Raw genomic sequence first — 16,532 nt, 5'->3', positions numbered from 1 at the left:
ATGATGATGCAGCTTCCGTCCCTGGCTTCACTCAGTGGGTTAAGGATCCGGTGTTGCCATGAGCTGTGGTATAGGTTGCAGCCGAAGCTCGGATCTGGCATTGCTGTGGCTGTGGCATGGTGTAGGCTGGCAGCTGCAGCTCCAATTCAACCCCTTGCTTGGGAACTTCCATACGCCATTGGTGCAGCCCTAAAAAGAAAAAAGAAAAAAAAAAGGAAAAAAGTCCCAGAAGAATATTTTTTTTAAATGAGTAAGGGAAAAAAACGCTCTTTCCCTGTGCAAATAAATGCTTTTAAATAATCAAGTAAACAGATTCTCTCAAGTGTACTACTGCTAAGAGCTTTAACATTCTGATATGTCTTGTGACTCTTCAAACAACATGTTCAGGATACAACATTATTCCCAAGCTAGTGAGACCTTCCTGTTAAGAACACTAATTACGCAGCTCATAGAGAGAATATGCAGCAGAACTTAGTTTGGGTTTGAGTGGTTATTCTTCTTGAGTCAATGTAACCACGGTTCTTAAAAAAAAAAAAAAAAAAAAAGGCATCTTAAAGGTGGATAAATGTGTAAGAGTCTAAGCTGAGGGAAGGAGTGGGCAGCCCTGCCGTGTGAATGGGATCTTAGCTCCTCTCCTCAGGGGTGTATCCAGGAGCGTCAGAGTCTTCCTTCCACCTGTGCTAAATTGCAGAGTAATTTCCTGGTCTTTATTTTGATTAATAAATCAAATGAATTCATGAAATATTGATTAAACACCTGTTCTGTAGAAGACACTGTAATAGTTATTAAAGATCCTGAGAAGGATAGAATGCAGTTTTGTCCCTCCAGGGCTCAATCTAGGGGGAGACACATTTGTAAAAAAAAAATTAATTAATGTGACAAAGTGCTATGAAAGAAGTATGTACTAAGTTCTCTGGAGGCACAGAGGAAAAAAATGATTTCTTCTTCTTGAAGAGACAAGAGAGGGGGTTGTCAAAGGAGATTTTAGCTTTAGCTTGAATACATTTTTAACTACATGCTTTATAGTATTCTTATCCCAAAAAATATAAGGCAGAAAAAATTGCTGTTGAATAAATGAGAAGGTGAATTTATTATGGTTAAATGTGTCTAGGTTCACAAAGCTAATAAGCAGCAAAACAAAACTGAACTCTGATTCATCAGACAAGATTGGAGGCAGAAAAGCAGGAGGGGTGGAGGGAATGATATTCCACAGAGAGGTGACAAAAGGCAAGATGTAAGAAGAGGTGAGGTTCACTGGGAAAACCAAAAGCCTCAAGGTAGGGCTGAAATGGAATACCAGGTCTGAGTATGATGTGAGCTGGGGGAAGTTAGCAGAGAGTGGTGAAGGGTCTGGGAGATTTTCCCACTCTCGAATTAACAAGCGACCATGTCGTATGTGAAAAAATTAATACACAGAAACCTCAACTAAGCAGGAGGCCAGAAAAGGGAGCTCTCACCCTGAGGCCCTTTCTTGTCTCTCCAAGAAGAAGAACTCTGGATGAAAGCTGATTTACAAGCCAGAGCTGCAGATTTTCCCCAAGAAGCCGAAGATCCTCACAGATTGGCTAAGAAATTGAATAGAGCCATTCAAGGTTATCAGTCTCGTTTCTCTGACTTATCCCAGCTAGTCCATACACTTGCTGGGGAAGGTCATGGCCAGTAATGGATAAAAACCACCAATTAGGTAAGTCCTGAGAGGTCTCTAGAATTATAACCGAGAGACCGGTCCCCATCACTCTGTATGATCAGGCTCAGACAATCACTAGGCAACCTCAGGGAGCAATTCCTAGGGCTTTTCCAAAGCTTGTTTGATTGGAACAAAAGGCAGACTTGCATAAAGAAATCTGATGAACTTGTTCATTAATATTATAATTCACATCAGCCTCTTTAAAGAAGAAAAAAACAACTCTGGTTTTCCTTCAGATATTGATATTACCAGGGCAACTTTAACTCCATATTTATGAATGGGCTGAACCAAGACTTTTCCATTCTAGAGAAAAGGACCAAAATGGAATAGGACACTATATCCACTCCAGATTAAGTTAGCCCTGGGAGCTCCCTTGTGGTGCAGCAGGTTAAGGACCCAGCATGGTCACTGTAGTGGCTCGGGTTGCTGCTGTGGCACAAGCTTGATCCATGGCCTGGGAACCTTCACATGCCATGGGTACAGCCAAAAAAAAAAAAAAAAAAGGGACAGATTTCATTATCCCCTGTAACACTCCCATTTTATAGTGAGAAAAAATCTAAGGGCAGATGGTGGGGGTTTTCCCAGGACCTCCGAGAAAAAAACAACATTGTTGCCCTTTATTCTCTGGAGTTCCTAACTCTCCAAAACAAGGTATGCTGTTTCAGAGATCACCTTAGAGATAAGTCCTGGCTCTGAAGTTCATTTAGAGCACCTCAGTACGTCCAGAAATAACCTGAGAGGAACAATTTTACTTGCAGTAGCACAGGATCAAAAACCCACCTTCCAAATGGGGAGAAAAAGAGCATGTGAATCTGAAGAAGAAGGAGCCAGATCACGAAGGGGCTGAGAAGCTACATCAAAGACGTTAGGACCATTAGGACAGAAGTGATGGGATTACCTGCTTTCATTGCTGCCGCTGGACTCAAGCCCAGGAGCCTTAGAGTTATCATCACACAGAAATGCTCAGATGGAGGAATTGCAATAGCTTCATCTCAATGTTCCCTTAAGTGTGAATCACTTACATTCAAAAATTTCGCTTATCATGGGGAAAATTAAAAATCTGAATCATTGGGAAAAAATCATCTTTTTTAAAAAAATTCAAAGGACACAGAAATTCTGTAAAGTATATTTTTACTTCTTAACTTCTTTTTCTCCTAACTCTACTTTCCAATATTATTTACTATTAATGGCATTTTGTGCATGTTGTTTTAGGGTATGTTTGTACATAAACTGATATGCAATAGTTGCCTTCTTTTTTACTTAAGTCAGGCAATAATTCATTTTTCTGTTTCAATAGGACCACAAATCACTTGCTCTTCTTTCGTTATAGCTTTACCTCTCTTGCTTTAATGTCCACATGATTATCCATAATTCATTATTTAATGGACATTAGGAGAGACCTACATTAGCTGCAGATGTTCTGTGCAATAAACCTACTTATATGTGTGTGTATAAGTTTAAATTTGTCCAATTACTTTGTTAGAATAGTAACAAATTCTCTCCTATAAATTGGAATTGGTAAGCTAAGGGTATGTAAAATTAAAATTTTGAATGATAGATGCAAAATCCCTAATGAATATAGAGAGTCTTCATCAGTCTTCTCTCTCAGTATTTGTGTACGAGAATACTCTACTTGCCACAATCACAGGAGCACTGGATATCAGTACTTTTAATCTTTGACAATATGGTATCCCTAAGAAATTGTTTTTCCCCAGTTAATGTTAAACTCAGTCATCTTCATATGTCCTGATTAGTCATTTAATCATTTCATCTTTATGTTCTTTTTTCACTTCCCTTGGAATATTATTGTCTTTGCTACCAATTTATAAGAGCTCATTTCTTATTAAAGATGCTAACCTTTTGGTAAATGTCCATTAGAGATGAAATACCATAGAGTTTTTCCTTCATTGATTTCACTGTGATTATTTAAACTTTTTGATCATACAGAAGTTATGTATTGGAACATAAGTTCTTTTTTGTTGTTCCTTTTTGAAGAGAAAGGCAATGGAAAATCATTGAAGGACTTAACACAAGAAATAAAGATCAGGTTTAGTTTCATTGGGGATCAATCAGGAAATGAATTGGCAAGGGCCAAGAACAGATGTAGGCTGATTGAGTAATCAAGCCACAAGAAGGCATGAGGTTAAAGCATGGTTGGTGGTGGCAATGGTCACGGATAGAGAAACTACAGGGACACTTGTGAAACAGATTCTGTGGGATCTGGTGACTGGTTGACCTAATAGCGTGGGTGGAAATTAAAACTACTGTATTATTCTGGCATGTTGTCTATTTAGTCAACTGAAACCTAAAGAGCTAGCCAGGACCTGTGTGCTTCATAAAAGGTGTGAGAGGAAAAAGGAAAGAAAGAAACAACAGAAGCATGATCGATCACAAGGCAAGGGAATATGAATAAAGAGATGATCATTCATCAGAACTTCTAAAAGCATTTATACATCAACCCTCGAACAGATTTATGTTTCTACGTATTTTAATTACAAATCAAATGATCTCTGAAAGCTGTGGGTTTACAAATCTAAAGTCTGTAGAGTTTGACATACAGGAAAGATGCTGAAAGGAAACGGATTGGTATCTCAAAAAGAATTACTTAATACATTTTTTATAAAGGGCAGGGTATAGACAAACTATACGGGATATCGCAACACTCTTTAGCTGATACTGAGAAGGGGATGTTTCTACCCCTGAGGGGACAAGAGGAGAAAGTAGCTACCAGAATCCAGAGAGAGATGGAGGTCACCCAACAGGCACCGTGAACTTAGGTAAAGGGACTTAGGCAGCCAGCAGGGACCTCCCAGGTGAGACCTGGGAAGCATCACACTCCACTTGTCCAGGCTTCTCCAGCCACTGATTCCCACAGGCTGCCAGAGGCAAGAATGCCTTTGATGTCATCCAGGAACAGAGCAGGGTGGAGAGTCCACCTACAGGGGTGAGCATAGACTTTTCAGCACACTCCACCTTTGTGCCTCCTGCGTGGAAAAGAAGTTCTTATCCCCGATACAGGAGACACCCAGGACCTCATAGCCCTACAACATACAACAACGAGATAAAACACAGCAGAGAATGAACTCCCACTCCCTGAGGAAGTCAATCACCTGCTGCAGAACCTCCCCTGATGGTATTTAATCAGCGTATTTCCAGCAAAGTACCTCCCTCTTCTCTTAATAGAATAATTGAAATGACATCATTTTACAGGGAGTTCCCATCGTGGCGCAGCAGAAATGAATCTGACTAGGAACCATGAGGTTTCCGGTTCGATCCCTGGCCTCACTCAGTTGGTTAAGGATCCGGTGTTGCTGTGAGCTCTGGTGTAGGTCACAGAGGCTGCTCAGATCCTGCGTTCCTGTGGCTCTGGCGTGGGCTGGCAGCTGGAGCTCTGATTAGACCCCTGGCCTGGGAACCTCTGTGTGCAAAGGGTGTGGCCATAAAAAAAAAAAATAATAACATCATTTTACAAAAGACCAGTCTTTAGTTTTCAAACTACATAGTATGAATAAACAAATTTGATTTTACCGTAGAATTAAACTATAAATAAAAAATTACTTTAATTACTTTATTAACCAAAGTAATGAAAAGATGGATTATGTTTCTACAAGTATAGAATCACTGCTTTGAGAGTAACTGATGGAAGAAGGCTGTATGAAAGTTTGGTATTTTACTAGCATGAAGGAAGAGGGCTTCTACTTTGCCTGCTTCCTGATCTCATATACAGACTTCTTTTTTTTTTTTCTTTATAGCCACACTTGCAGTATATGTAAGTTCCCAGGACAGGGGTCAAATGGGAGCTGCAGCTGCGGCCTACACCACAGCCACACCAACCCCAGATCTGAGCCTATCTACAACCTAAGCCACAGCTAGAGTGTGGCAACATCAGATCCTTAACCCACTGAGCCAAGCCAGGGATGGATCTCACATCCTCACTGAGCCACAATGGAAACTCCAAGAATTTTTTTAAATGTATCTAAGAAGTACATTTGTAATAGAATGAATTATATTACCATGGATTATATTACTATTTACAAAGCTTTTACACCATACCATGTGGTACTCAAAAAACACTGAAAGGGAAAAGGAACATACTATCCCCGGGAAGAAAGGAAAACATTTTCTGAGACATTGAGTTGTTTGCTAAAAGTCACCCAGCTATTACTAAGTGATGGAGTCAAGATCAAACTATTTTAGAACTAAATTCGTTGGTATTCACTAAAACATGTGGCCATAATATGGGACAAATTATAAGTTAAAATGCCTCATTTTCCCATTTATTTATCCATGACAACTTTTCAGTGCTTTGTCATTCCTACCATTTTTCCTTGTTTTTCATATATTTCCAAAGATAAGTTAAATATTAAATATTTAGCAACCTCAAGCTTATCAGTGACCCTAAACTTAGAAAAGTAAAAAGTAACATTTAGTTTTGTTTTGTAACTAAAGGTCTTAACTATTCAAAAGCGGATCCACATATCTTCGCCTGACAAAGAGGACACTGAAGAACTCATGGATTCCTCAGCTTTTTGACTCTTTCAGTGTTATTATTTCCTTTACCTTTTAAGTTTATCAAAAAACCTTTTTAAAAAATGACTTTCTTCCCCTGAAGTAAAATGTATTCTAAGCCTGGTGGAGAACAGACCGTTAATCTCTTCATTTTATTGACCTACTTCAGTTTCAGCTCATTAAACACAGGCATTTTCAATGATCAAAAGAAAACGAACCTAGTAACTTGGTATAACCTTACTAAATAAGAGAGTTGTTCAAAAGCAAATAAATCTGAGCAGGTAATTTAATATTGACAATCTCCCATTTAAAGAGTATAAGTGCAATGAACAAAGACATCGAGAAATAATTTCTATGTCCATTTGATCAATGAAGTCACGCTCTTGGAGTGCTTTTTATCCTAAAGTCCCTTGGAACTTTACGACAAGGAAAAGCAAAAGACTATGAGCTCCAGAAAGGTAGCTTCCAAAAATTATTCCATTCCATTGCTATATAGAATTATAAAAACTCAAATCTGGTTGTGACAGCACAGAGAGGAAAATCAGTAATTCAAACCCATTACCCTAAAAAGTATAATAAACAATTTAAACTATGAAACAAGAAATGTTAACATCTTTTAAATATGACGTACTTGAAACATTTCAGTTAATAGCTGAACCCAAAATATGCATGTCTCATTCGGGCTGACTTAAGTAATTCTTCCACTTAGGTAAAATTTCCTAAAATCATTTCTAAGATATCGTCAATAAACAACCAGCCACATTTAATAAAGAAAAAAAAAAAAAAGCTTTTCTAAGATACTGCTTAAAATAAGTTTTAAACACTAGCCCAAATTTATATATTTGGAAGTGTTGGAAATACTTTAGAGACAAATTACACCTGCTACTGTATACCATGTTTTGTGATATAACAGTTATTTTCTTGCTTCTTTCAAAAGGCTGTTACCTATCTACTTGGTTGCATAGAAACTGGACCCCAAGTTAATGTCCTCTAATAAACAATCCTCCTGGCTCAGGAATAGATAGTCCATAGATAAGCGGTTTGTACTTTCTCCCAACATGGATTTTAAAAAGGATGGGAGGTTAAAAAATCAAATCATTTTCTAGTTCTTTACTATCAGTTTTTCTCATGGAAAGAAACAATTTTGCAAGACATATATTTAAATAAAATACAAACCAACCAATCCACAGCCAAATGTAAATTACATTTGGTCATCTCAATTTTTCTCCATTCTCCCAATAATTGATTAATGTTCTAAGACAGATCAGTTACACTGTTTCCATGATGATAACAATTCTAAATGAATCCCATAAATGTTAAATAATCTTCATTTCCCCAGAGGACATTTGTTTGGTAATTCATTTACTCCATTTCAAAAATATTAGATAGTATTAGACAAAAATTTCTTTAAACTTAAAAGCATTGGGTCACTTTCTAAAATTTGTGGCAGAGTTACATAAGAATATATTAATTCCACATCAAAAATTTATTCAACAACACAACTGAGCCCAGATAAAAATACATTTTTTTATTTTACCTTCTATATTTCTCATTCTATTAATATCAAGCATAAAAAAATCATAAACACAATAAATTGAACCTATTGTTACCTATGAATATAAAATGAAATCATAAAAATATCATCTTATACGTAGAACCTTAGATATTCAATACTTGGTGCACCTACTTCTAGAGTTTAACTTAAGAATCAAAGGAGTTCAAATGATGCAATAAGATGCTCCTTGAAGCATCACTAAAATATTCAACAGACATTTCAACTCTTAATCTGGGTCAGGCACTATTATAGACACCAGATAGTCTACAGTGAACAAGGGTACACAGCTAGACTTGCTACATAATTAGCAGGGCCCAATGCAAAAAGAAAACACAGGACCCTTTATTCACACTTCAAGATGGCAACAGCAGAACATTAAAGCAAGAGCGAGTATGGGACTCTGTGTGACTACACAGGTCTCACGTCCATGAAACCAGCCTTGGTAGACATGTCCTCTAGGCTCATCATGCACACAATCTAGTGGTGAAAGATCAACAGTAAAAAGAAAAGAAATATGGCAGCATGATAAGTGCCATGAAAGAAACAAAGGGGAGCAGAGTTCAGTGAACCTAGAGAAAGGCCTCTCTGAAGAGCTGAGATTTAAGCTGAGACCTGAGGCATGCAAAGCAGCCAGATGCAGTGTGTGTGTGTGTGTGTGTGTGTGTGTGTGTGTGTGTGAGAGAGAGAGAGAGAGAATGTGTGTGTGCGTGTATGTGAAGGACGCTTGGGCTGGACATTTATGCCAGCAGTTCTCAATCAGGATGATTTCACCTGCCTCTCTTAGGTCATTTGGCAACGTTGAGAGACATCTTTGGTTGTCACAACTGGGGAGGGGAAGGTGTTTCTACTGGCATCCAGGAGGTAAACGTCAGGGAAGCTTCTAAATACCTATGATACACAGGACAGCAGCCCCCTCCTCTGCCAACAAAAAAGAATTATCCCGCCCCCACGGGTCAATGGTGCTGACACTGAAAAACCCTAGAATTGAATGAATGTAGATAACGTGCAAAGCTGTGGGTAGGGCAAGAGTTTTACATTTGCCTCTCCTGTCCTTAGGCATGTGACTTTATGGTGGCAAATATCGGAAGCTTACATTTCCAACAAGAATAAAGAATTCAACTAATGGTACAGTGATTCAGTAGAAACCTACACAGTTGCTAAAAATGTGTATTTAGAAGGATGTTTAATGGCATGAGAAATACTGAGACACTCATGGTTGGAAAAGGCATGTTACAAAGAAAGATAAAGTGAGTCTACATTCTATCAAAATATATATATATATATGTTGAGTAAAAGATTGATGAGGTTGTTGAAAGATAATTCAAAGGGTTGTTGGTGGTTATTTCTGGATGGAAAATTATTTTTACTTTCTTTGCACTTTTCGGTACTTTAAATTTTCAAAAGAATGTAGATTCTTTCATAAAACATGAAAGTACAAAATATCATTTTCTTTCTGTAAAAGTGCATTATACATCCATCTTACATGGCAGCCATATGTGAACCTAATATGGCTAATCAAAATCTGTGCTACTTGCAGTTCACAGAAGAATGACTAATCATTTTAGGATGATTTTGGCAGTATCATTTGTGAAATGTGAAATGTCTAAAGCTAAAAAAATAGAAGAATTGAGCGCACAATTGATGTTGTCTTTTCTTCTAATTCAAGGCCAGGCCTTTATAAAAGAAAGTAAACATGGAAAGTGGCTACCCTCTATTAAAATTAATTGCTCTTGTTACTTAACCAAGTGGTCTGGGTACCACGTTCACAGTCTATTTCAACAAACTGAAGTCTCTCATGATTCCATTTTAACAAAATGGCTTTGTGCTTTCTGGAACAGTTATATCAAAAGGCCACTGATTTATAAATCATATCTGTTTAGGAGTAGCATCTGGATGTTGGAATGTTACTCTTGATCTTATACCAGTTAATGATAAAAGAATGTTATAGATCAAGAAAGTGTTCTTATTAGACAATCTGAAAATTCATACTCTAGAAAGTCCTAACAAGCTGGATACATAGTTGGAGGAATATAGAATAATTATAAAATGCTATTCTTAAGTTCCCCAAATTGAACCCCTCCTTAAAGCAAATTATATAAATGCAGGATGCTGGACACTTGGCGAAAAGGAACATAAATTTGGGGAAGGAGAAAGGGTGGGGACACAAACAACATTTACATTTGTTAGTAAACGGACTATGAGAGAATAGGATGTGACTACAACAATTCATGCCCTGCTGGACAGTCAACCTCTATGGCCCTAAAGCAGAAAATCATACTCACTTTCCCTATCATTAAGCTTCACTAAAAGCCTGGATTAAAAAAAAAACAATAAACACATCATTTTCTTAAACATAATAACACACACTGGATTTTCCAGAGAAGAAAGTGACAACTTTCCCTAACACTGGAACTGGCCTTGATGTTTACAACTCAACAGAGACAACATGCTCAGAATAAGAAAACGATGATGAGACAAAGCCACTTGAGACCTGTGATGCAGCAGAATAGTCACAAGGACACTCTACAACCACAAGAATGACTAAACACCCTCCTCTTATGACCAAAAAGAGTGACGCCTGCTTCTTCATTAACGACAATTATTGCCACCTTAATTTTCCAAACCCCAGGTAAGTTTTGAAGACATGTGGTTCCTGCATCACCCTGCTTCCTTAAACCCTGGTAATCACTCAGCACAAGCCGAAATCCCACAAAAAACCCCTCTCAACAGCCTCTTACTGAGACACCCACAGTTCCTAAACTGTGCAAATTCCCTTGCTGAGCAAGTAAGACCTAGTTTGTTTGACTATCATCTTGTTTCTGATACTTCTTGGCTGGTGGACTTCAACACAGGGCAATCCCCATATTAATAATCTGCCCTGACATCAGACTGCAGGTCCCTTTTACAGCTTTTGAACATCATAACTATGGTATTTAAGCAGCAAGAGGAGTTAGTTCATGAGAAACAAGTCTCAAATTGAGATTACGGCCAATGACTGACTTTGGCCATCTAACTGTGTGAATGTCTAAGCCACCTCATACACACTCCTTCACCTCCCTGATTATAGAGGGTAGGATGGTGCTGGTGCCAGTGGCTGTGGGTGCTACAGCCAGCAGTGGTTGCTGTGTAACCTGGTTTCTTTCTTAGAGTTTCCCTTAGTCCACAAAAAGAAACAGAATATACACTACCACATAATAAATACCACTTCAGATAGGTTTCTTTGAGTTTCCATTAGTTCCTGAAACAAAACAAAATGTTCACCACAACCTAACAAAAATCATTTCATATAGGAATGTATTTGCCAATTTTAGAAACAATCATTAGTGACTTGAAAAACTAGTTATTATGAAAACATATTCTGATTTATAGAGATTCAAAGCAAAAATCTCACCTTTAAAGGCCAAGTCCACTTAAAATCAAGATATTAAATAAAAAATTCTAATAATAGCAATACATTCTTTGAGTACTTGCTATGTGCCTGGATTTGTGTTATTTTACATACATATATTATTTCATTTCATTGACGCAACAAGTCTTTAAGAACTAACATTCCCATTTTACAGATGAGAAAACAGAGATTCAAAGAGGATAACTGATTAAACAGTCACAGAGCTACCCAGTTTTGAACCCAAATGTCTGTAATTCCAAACTCCAAAGTCACCAGGTTGATTCTTTGTCTTGGATATGAGTATGCAATAACACTGCCCTTAAAGCCAATATAAGATTGGATTATAATCAAAGCAGTTTAAAAAAAAGAAAAAGAAAAAGAAAAAAAAACTATAGAGCACTACTTAAAATATCCTATAGTATTAGAATTTAATTTTGCCACATCAAGTTTATTTTTATTATCCCATTTACAGCCAAAGCTACCAAGAAAAAGTTCTCATTCACGAGCTATTCTCTGCATCAAGGATCATCCACATTTTAAAAACTAGTTGATATATAAATTATCAGAGGTAGCCTTGGATTTACATAAGCTTCTCCTTTTCGGAATTATCTTCTTTAAAAAAGGAAACAATGTGTGTGATCAATGACTGTGTGAAGAGAATTTCAATGGGAAAGCATTATACCTTCTCCCAATAAATAAAATAAAAATAAAAGGACTTTAAAAGACACTTTCACTAACAGTTCTTCTCTGAATAAAATAAACAAGAGCAAAGGGCACCTTGACTACTACTGAGGAAATAAAATCAGAACACAAGGAAATCTGTAATTCTAATCACATTTACACCTTCTCTCCTTTTTTACATTTCTCATCCAAACATCCTTAAGAGCTCAATAGGCTTAAAAGAATTGGAGCAGGGTAGAGAACAAAGGTGAGGGGAATCTGAGAAACAGCTTGAATGGCTGTTCTCACCATTTTAATAATTTCAAATTGGGTAACAGTTTCAGAAGATGTAAAAGTCACAAATATAGCATGAAATTGTAAAAAGTTATCCTACTTGCTTATATTATAAAAATGACATTTTGGACAGACAGCTCAAGAATTCACCACTTGTGGACAAGAAATGAAAGAAAGCACTAAAAAAAATAACTTTCAAGGAAAACAAATGTCCAATTTAAATGTATTAGCTTTAGTCAATGAAAACCTATGTGTTAAATACAGACAGTTGTTAAAAAGAATATTGGTATTTGTATTCTTGTAGAGAACGATTGCTTAGACATTAACTATGTTCTCTCTTGAAGTTAATAATAATTTTAGAAAATAAGATTCAACTACTATATTCATTCAAGCTAAATGTTATAGATCATATATAAATACAAAAATAAAGAAAAGCATTTATGAACCATGGATGTGTGGTTTACTCAATTGGGGGGATGAGGTTGTTTTTTTTTTTTTAGTGGAAAGAAGGGAGACATCAATGTTAAAAGTTTAATATTTTACTTAATTATTCAAATAAAAAATGGTCAATAACAGACAAGAAAAATGCAGAATTCAATTCAGAATTATATTAAATTCAGATGTGAGTGCCTGTTACTGGTGATTCTGATTCAGAATAATACTTTCATGTGACTTTTTCTTAATGCAAATGTCAACAGAATTCAGCACTTCTCTCCAGCACCACAGAGGCCCTAAGAGCACATCCCTGCATGGCCTCCTTCAATAGCTGCCACTGCTATTCCTCCACCACCTTAAGCCACAGAAAAAGAAAGGTACTAGCAATGGGGAACACTTCCGAATGTCTGAGAAAAGAAGATGCCTGCCATTGTGGCTCTTCTTGTGTGTCATGTGTATCAAACACAGATAAGTAGAACCATTTCCTTCTCTGTAAGACAGAGTTTTAGATTCAGTAAACTGTTATGCCAGTGACTGATACTCTGCAAAGTTCCTCTTCAAAAGAGATGAAACATACCCAAGGTTCTAGAAATGTAATACCTTCTAGTCATTGTATTGCATTTAGTAAGCATCAGAAATACTGACATAGGAGAGGGGAAGTGAAACCAAGGCCTTACTGTCAACATTTACTGAACATACCTGCCAAAATTATGGTGGGGCAGGGAGCAAAATCTAATAACTCAGGGGAGGATTTCACAGCTCCATGCCCTCACCCTGCCCCCTTCGCCAACACACACATTCACTTTAGTTGCATTAGCTACTGATAAGTGATGTTTATTTTTTCATGAAAAGAATGCAATGAAATAAGAAAACAGGTTTACAATCAGTAGGTAGTATTTATGAAGTCAGAAGAACTGTCCTAAGCTGAGACTATCCAACTATGTTGTTTCAAGCAGCAGGGAAAAGTACCTAATACCAAATAGGTATTTGAATAAATATTTGTGTGTTTGTTCGAAAGACTAGGGATGTAAACTAAAATGGATTTAATGTACCTAAATGCCCATATTTTCCTTTTAGGATGACTCTGACACACAAGAAAAAAAAAAATCAAGCAAAAGAGCTACAGTTTCACAGTGCTAAGAGCAAGTCTTCTAACCTAAAAACTCAGGCAGAGGATGGATTTTAGACCAAGCATCCTCCTCAAGTTCTTTGTTCAACCAATAAGCTGACAGCATTTGTCAGTGTGTTGGCCTCATAATTAGGTGCATTGTTCCAGTAAGATCTTAGCTCCAGACACCTGTCCTTGCGTTTGACAACTAAGACCTATTCTTCCAGACTGAGTGTAACCTGGAAAGTCCGTGCAGAGGGAAATTTGCGGGGTCGGGGTAAGGAGCACGGAGTAAAGGTGCAGGCACCGGCGCTTATGAGAAGCAGACTCGACACTGTATTCTTTCCGCTTCCATCTCTGGTAGATCTCACCCATGTTAAGTGGCTCCCCAATGCATTCCGTTTGATCGCCTGTTGCCGGCACATCTTTCAGCAGATGAAACTACTGATGGCTCCGAGTTCGGGTTCCTGCAAGAAGGGCTTGGTACTACCGCGCGGAGGAACCGCTAAGGGTCACGCTACTGTAGGTGTACTGGGTCTGAGTCCTAATGACAGAGGTGACCGACTGCCTTTGCAGTGCCCCATTCTCCAGCAAAGGAGGATAACGCAGGTTTAGTATCAAACTTGGAGCGACCAACCCAACTCCGTCCACCGCACGAGAAAGCAGCAAACCGAGGCCCCCCGGCGGGGCACTGGGGAAGTTCCCACTCGGAACAGAAACGCGTCAGGCCGCGCTGTCCCCAGCTGTCAGCTTTACTGGCCTCTTCCAATGCACAAACTGAGACCAAGAGAGCCAGGCGGGAGGCAAATGCCCAGAGACAGCTCAGCCCCAGGCGAGTCAGGGAGTCCCCTGAGCTGCGCTGCGCTCATGGCGTGGGTGTTCACACCGTGCTTCCCCAAAAGCCTCCCTGGATTCACCTTGAGCGGCCGGAGAGGCTTAAAAGTCATCTTCCCACGAAGGGCCATCCTGAGAAACTGGAGAGCGCAGGGCTGGCGCCCCGGACGCCCGAGTCTGCGCCCAGGCTCATAGCCCCGCGCCCACCTTCCGCGCCTTACCTGCCCGCGGCGAATCCGGCAGCCCCTTGACAGGTCCCACCAGGCGCCACTGGAAAAGTTTCCGAACTTCTTCGCAGCTCTGCACCCCGTGGCTTCGGGTAGACCCAAAGAGAGCCAGAAGGAGGAGACAGAGACAGCCCACGCGCCAGGTCTGTGCGTCCATCACCGGTGTCCTGGTCACTCCCTACCCTGCCGTGGACCCCACTCTCCCCGCGCGCCCTGCCCTGCAGGCACTGGAAAGGGCTCGGCGGTCGAGGTTCTCAAGAGGTGCGATCGGGCGGCAAGCGGACCGCCCACTCTGGGACACAGGCTTCACCTGTGAGCACTTGGCTTTCTCCAGAGGTGCCCCGAGGCTGAGACGTCAGTTCTTGGGCAGAGCGCCGCGGGGTCTCCCTCTCCAACGGGGGCGAGATGGCGCTGCACAAGCGAGGAAGAAGGCTGGAGCCGCACGAAGCCCTAGAGCATCCGGCTCCTGCCACTGCCTCAGTCGCCGCGGGCTAGGCTAGAAGCCGCCAACCTGGGATGCGCCCGCTGGTCTCGCTCCCCGGTAGGCCCCGCCCCAGCCCCGCCCCGCGGCCAGGCCCCGCCCCTTCGCCCCGCCCCGCCGCCTGGGTCCGCACCCGCCGAGCTGCTGTCAACTCAGTTCCACGTTGGAGAGACATTAGAAGGGCGCTGCCCGCAGCAAGGAGACAAATAAAACGAAAGCCGACCTCGCTCTCCCAATCCATTGCGGGAAAGAGCATTCTGGCGAAAAGAAGAGCGAACGTATGAAGAGATTCAGAGAAGACAAGAAATGAGAAACACCAACTGGGAACTAAGATGACATACTTGCCTAGAAATCAAGGTGCTCAGTGCGGAGAAATTCGTATTCGAATTTCATGAAGTAGGATCTGGGGGCACAATGCAAAAATCAAACTATTTAGAGTTAAAGATCTCAATTGAGAGACTCGATAGCAGTCTCACGTTTTTTTAAAGCGTGTACAGAAGTTACTTTTTAAAAATTGTTTTATGTTACTGTTTTGGAACATTCTGTGAGATTACAATTTTCCGAAAGAATTTAGAAGTCATAAGAATTACATTAAACCTTATAAGGTTCTTATTAAAGTCTAGTTTATTCTCTTATCACCCTTTAGCATCGTATTTTACTTCAGTACTTTGTATCTATAAGGGCCCTTGTGAGCTTTTACCATTGCTGGCATTTCTTTAAAACATTTCTCAAAGAACTGCTCAGGTAAGAGTGCTCAGGGGAATTTCTCACAAAGAAGATCGAAAATGAAGTCTTTAAGTGATTTTAACATGACAGAGGAATGTTGTCAATTCACAAAAGGAATGCTTTAGAAACCATAAGCCAAAGGGCCAGATGTATTTTTGAAATGTGATTGACTCAACACTAAGCTGTGAATGACAAGAATGTCCCTTCATCCACAAGTACCTGAAGCGAGTCCTCCTCTAGTAAAACGAAACTACATAAAAGCATCAGGCAAGGGGGACTATATATGCTTTAACCACTGAAAGGAAATTCATTGTCAAATTTGAACCTTTGCCAAGAGATGAATAACTTTAAGTCTTAGTTAAGTGTCATGGGACTTTTAATGACCATTTGATATCAAAGGCAGCACTTCCAGCCATAGACTGCTTGCTCTAAAACCATTCCAGGGCAATGGCTGAGATAGTTCTTCAGCGAAATCATGCTTACTATTATTTTTGACATCAATTCCCTAAATACTAGTTTTGCTTTTTTTTAGAAGCTCTCTTAATAAATGAGAATTGAAAAACAAAATTAGCTGCTTTTAAATGCAAGGACTTCAAGCAAAGCTTTATACATGTATCCTAGCTTGGAA

At 39.5% G+C, this 16,532-nt stretch overlaps 1 protein-coding gene across 1 annotated transcript in view; it reads right to left on the bottom strand.

The window, feature by feature from the left end:
- The window catches only part of GPC5 (glypican 5), a 1,373,090-nt gene extending 1,357,908 nt beyond the window's left edge, over window positions 1–15,182 (bottom strand). Inside the window, exon 1 of the mRNA XM_047756327.1 lies at window positions 14,692–15,182. Coding sequence (XP_047612283.1) covers window positions 14,692–14,854 — 163 coding nt within the window. The 5' untranslated portion in view covers window positions 14,855–15,182. The remainder of the gene's footprint in view (window positions 1–14,691) is intronic.
- Between the last annotated feature and the right edge of the window lie 1,350 nt (window positions 15,183–16,532).

The sequence above is a fragment of the Phacochoerus africanus genome, chromosome 13 (genome assembly GCF_016906955.1).
Source record: "Phacochoerus africanus isolate WHEZ1 chromosome 13, ROS_Pafr_v1, whole genome shotgun sequence".
Taxonomy (NCBI): domain Eukaryota; kingdom Metazoa; phylum Chordata; class Mammalia; order Artiodactyla; family Suidae; genus Phacochoerus; species Phacochoerus africanus.
The sequence above is the reverse complement of the archived record's forward strand: the minus strand, read 5'-3'. Positions and strand labels throughout refer to the sequence as shown.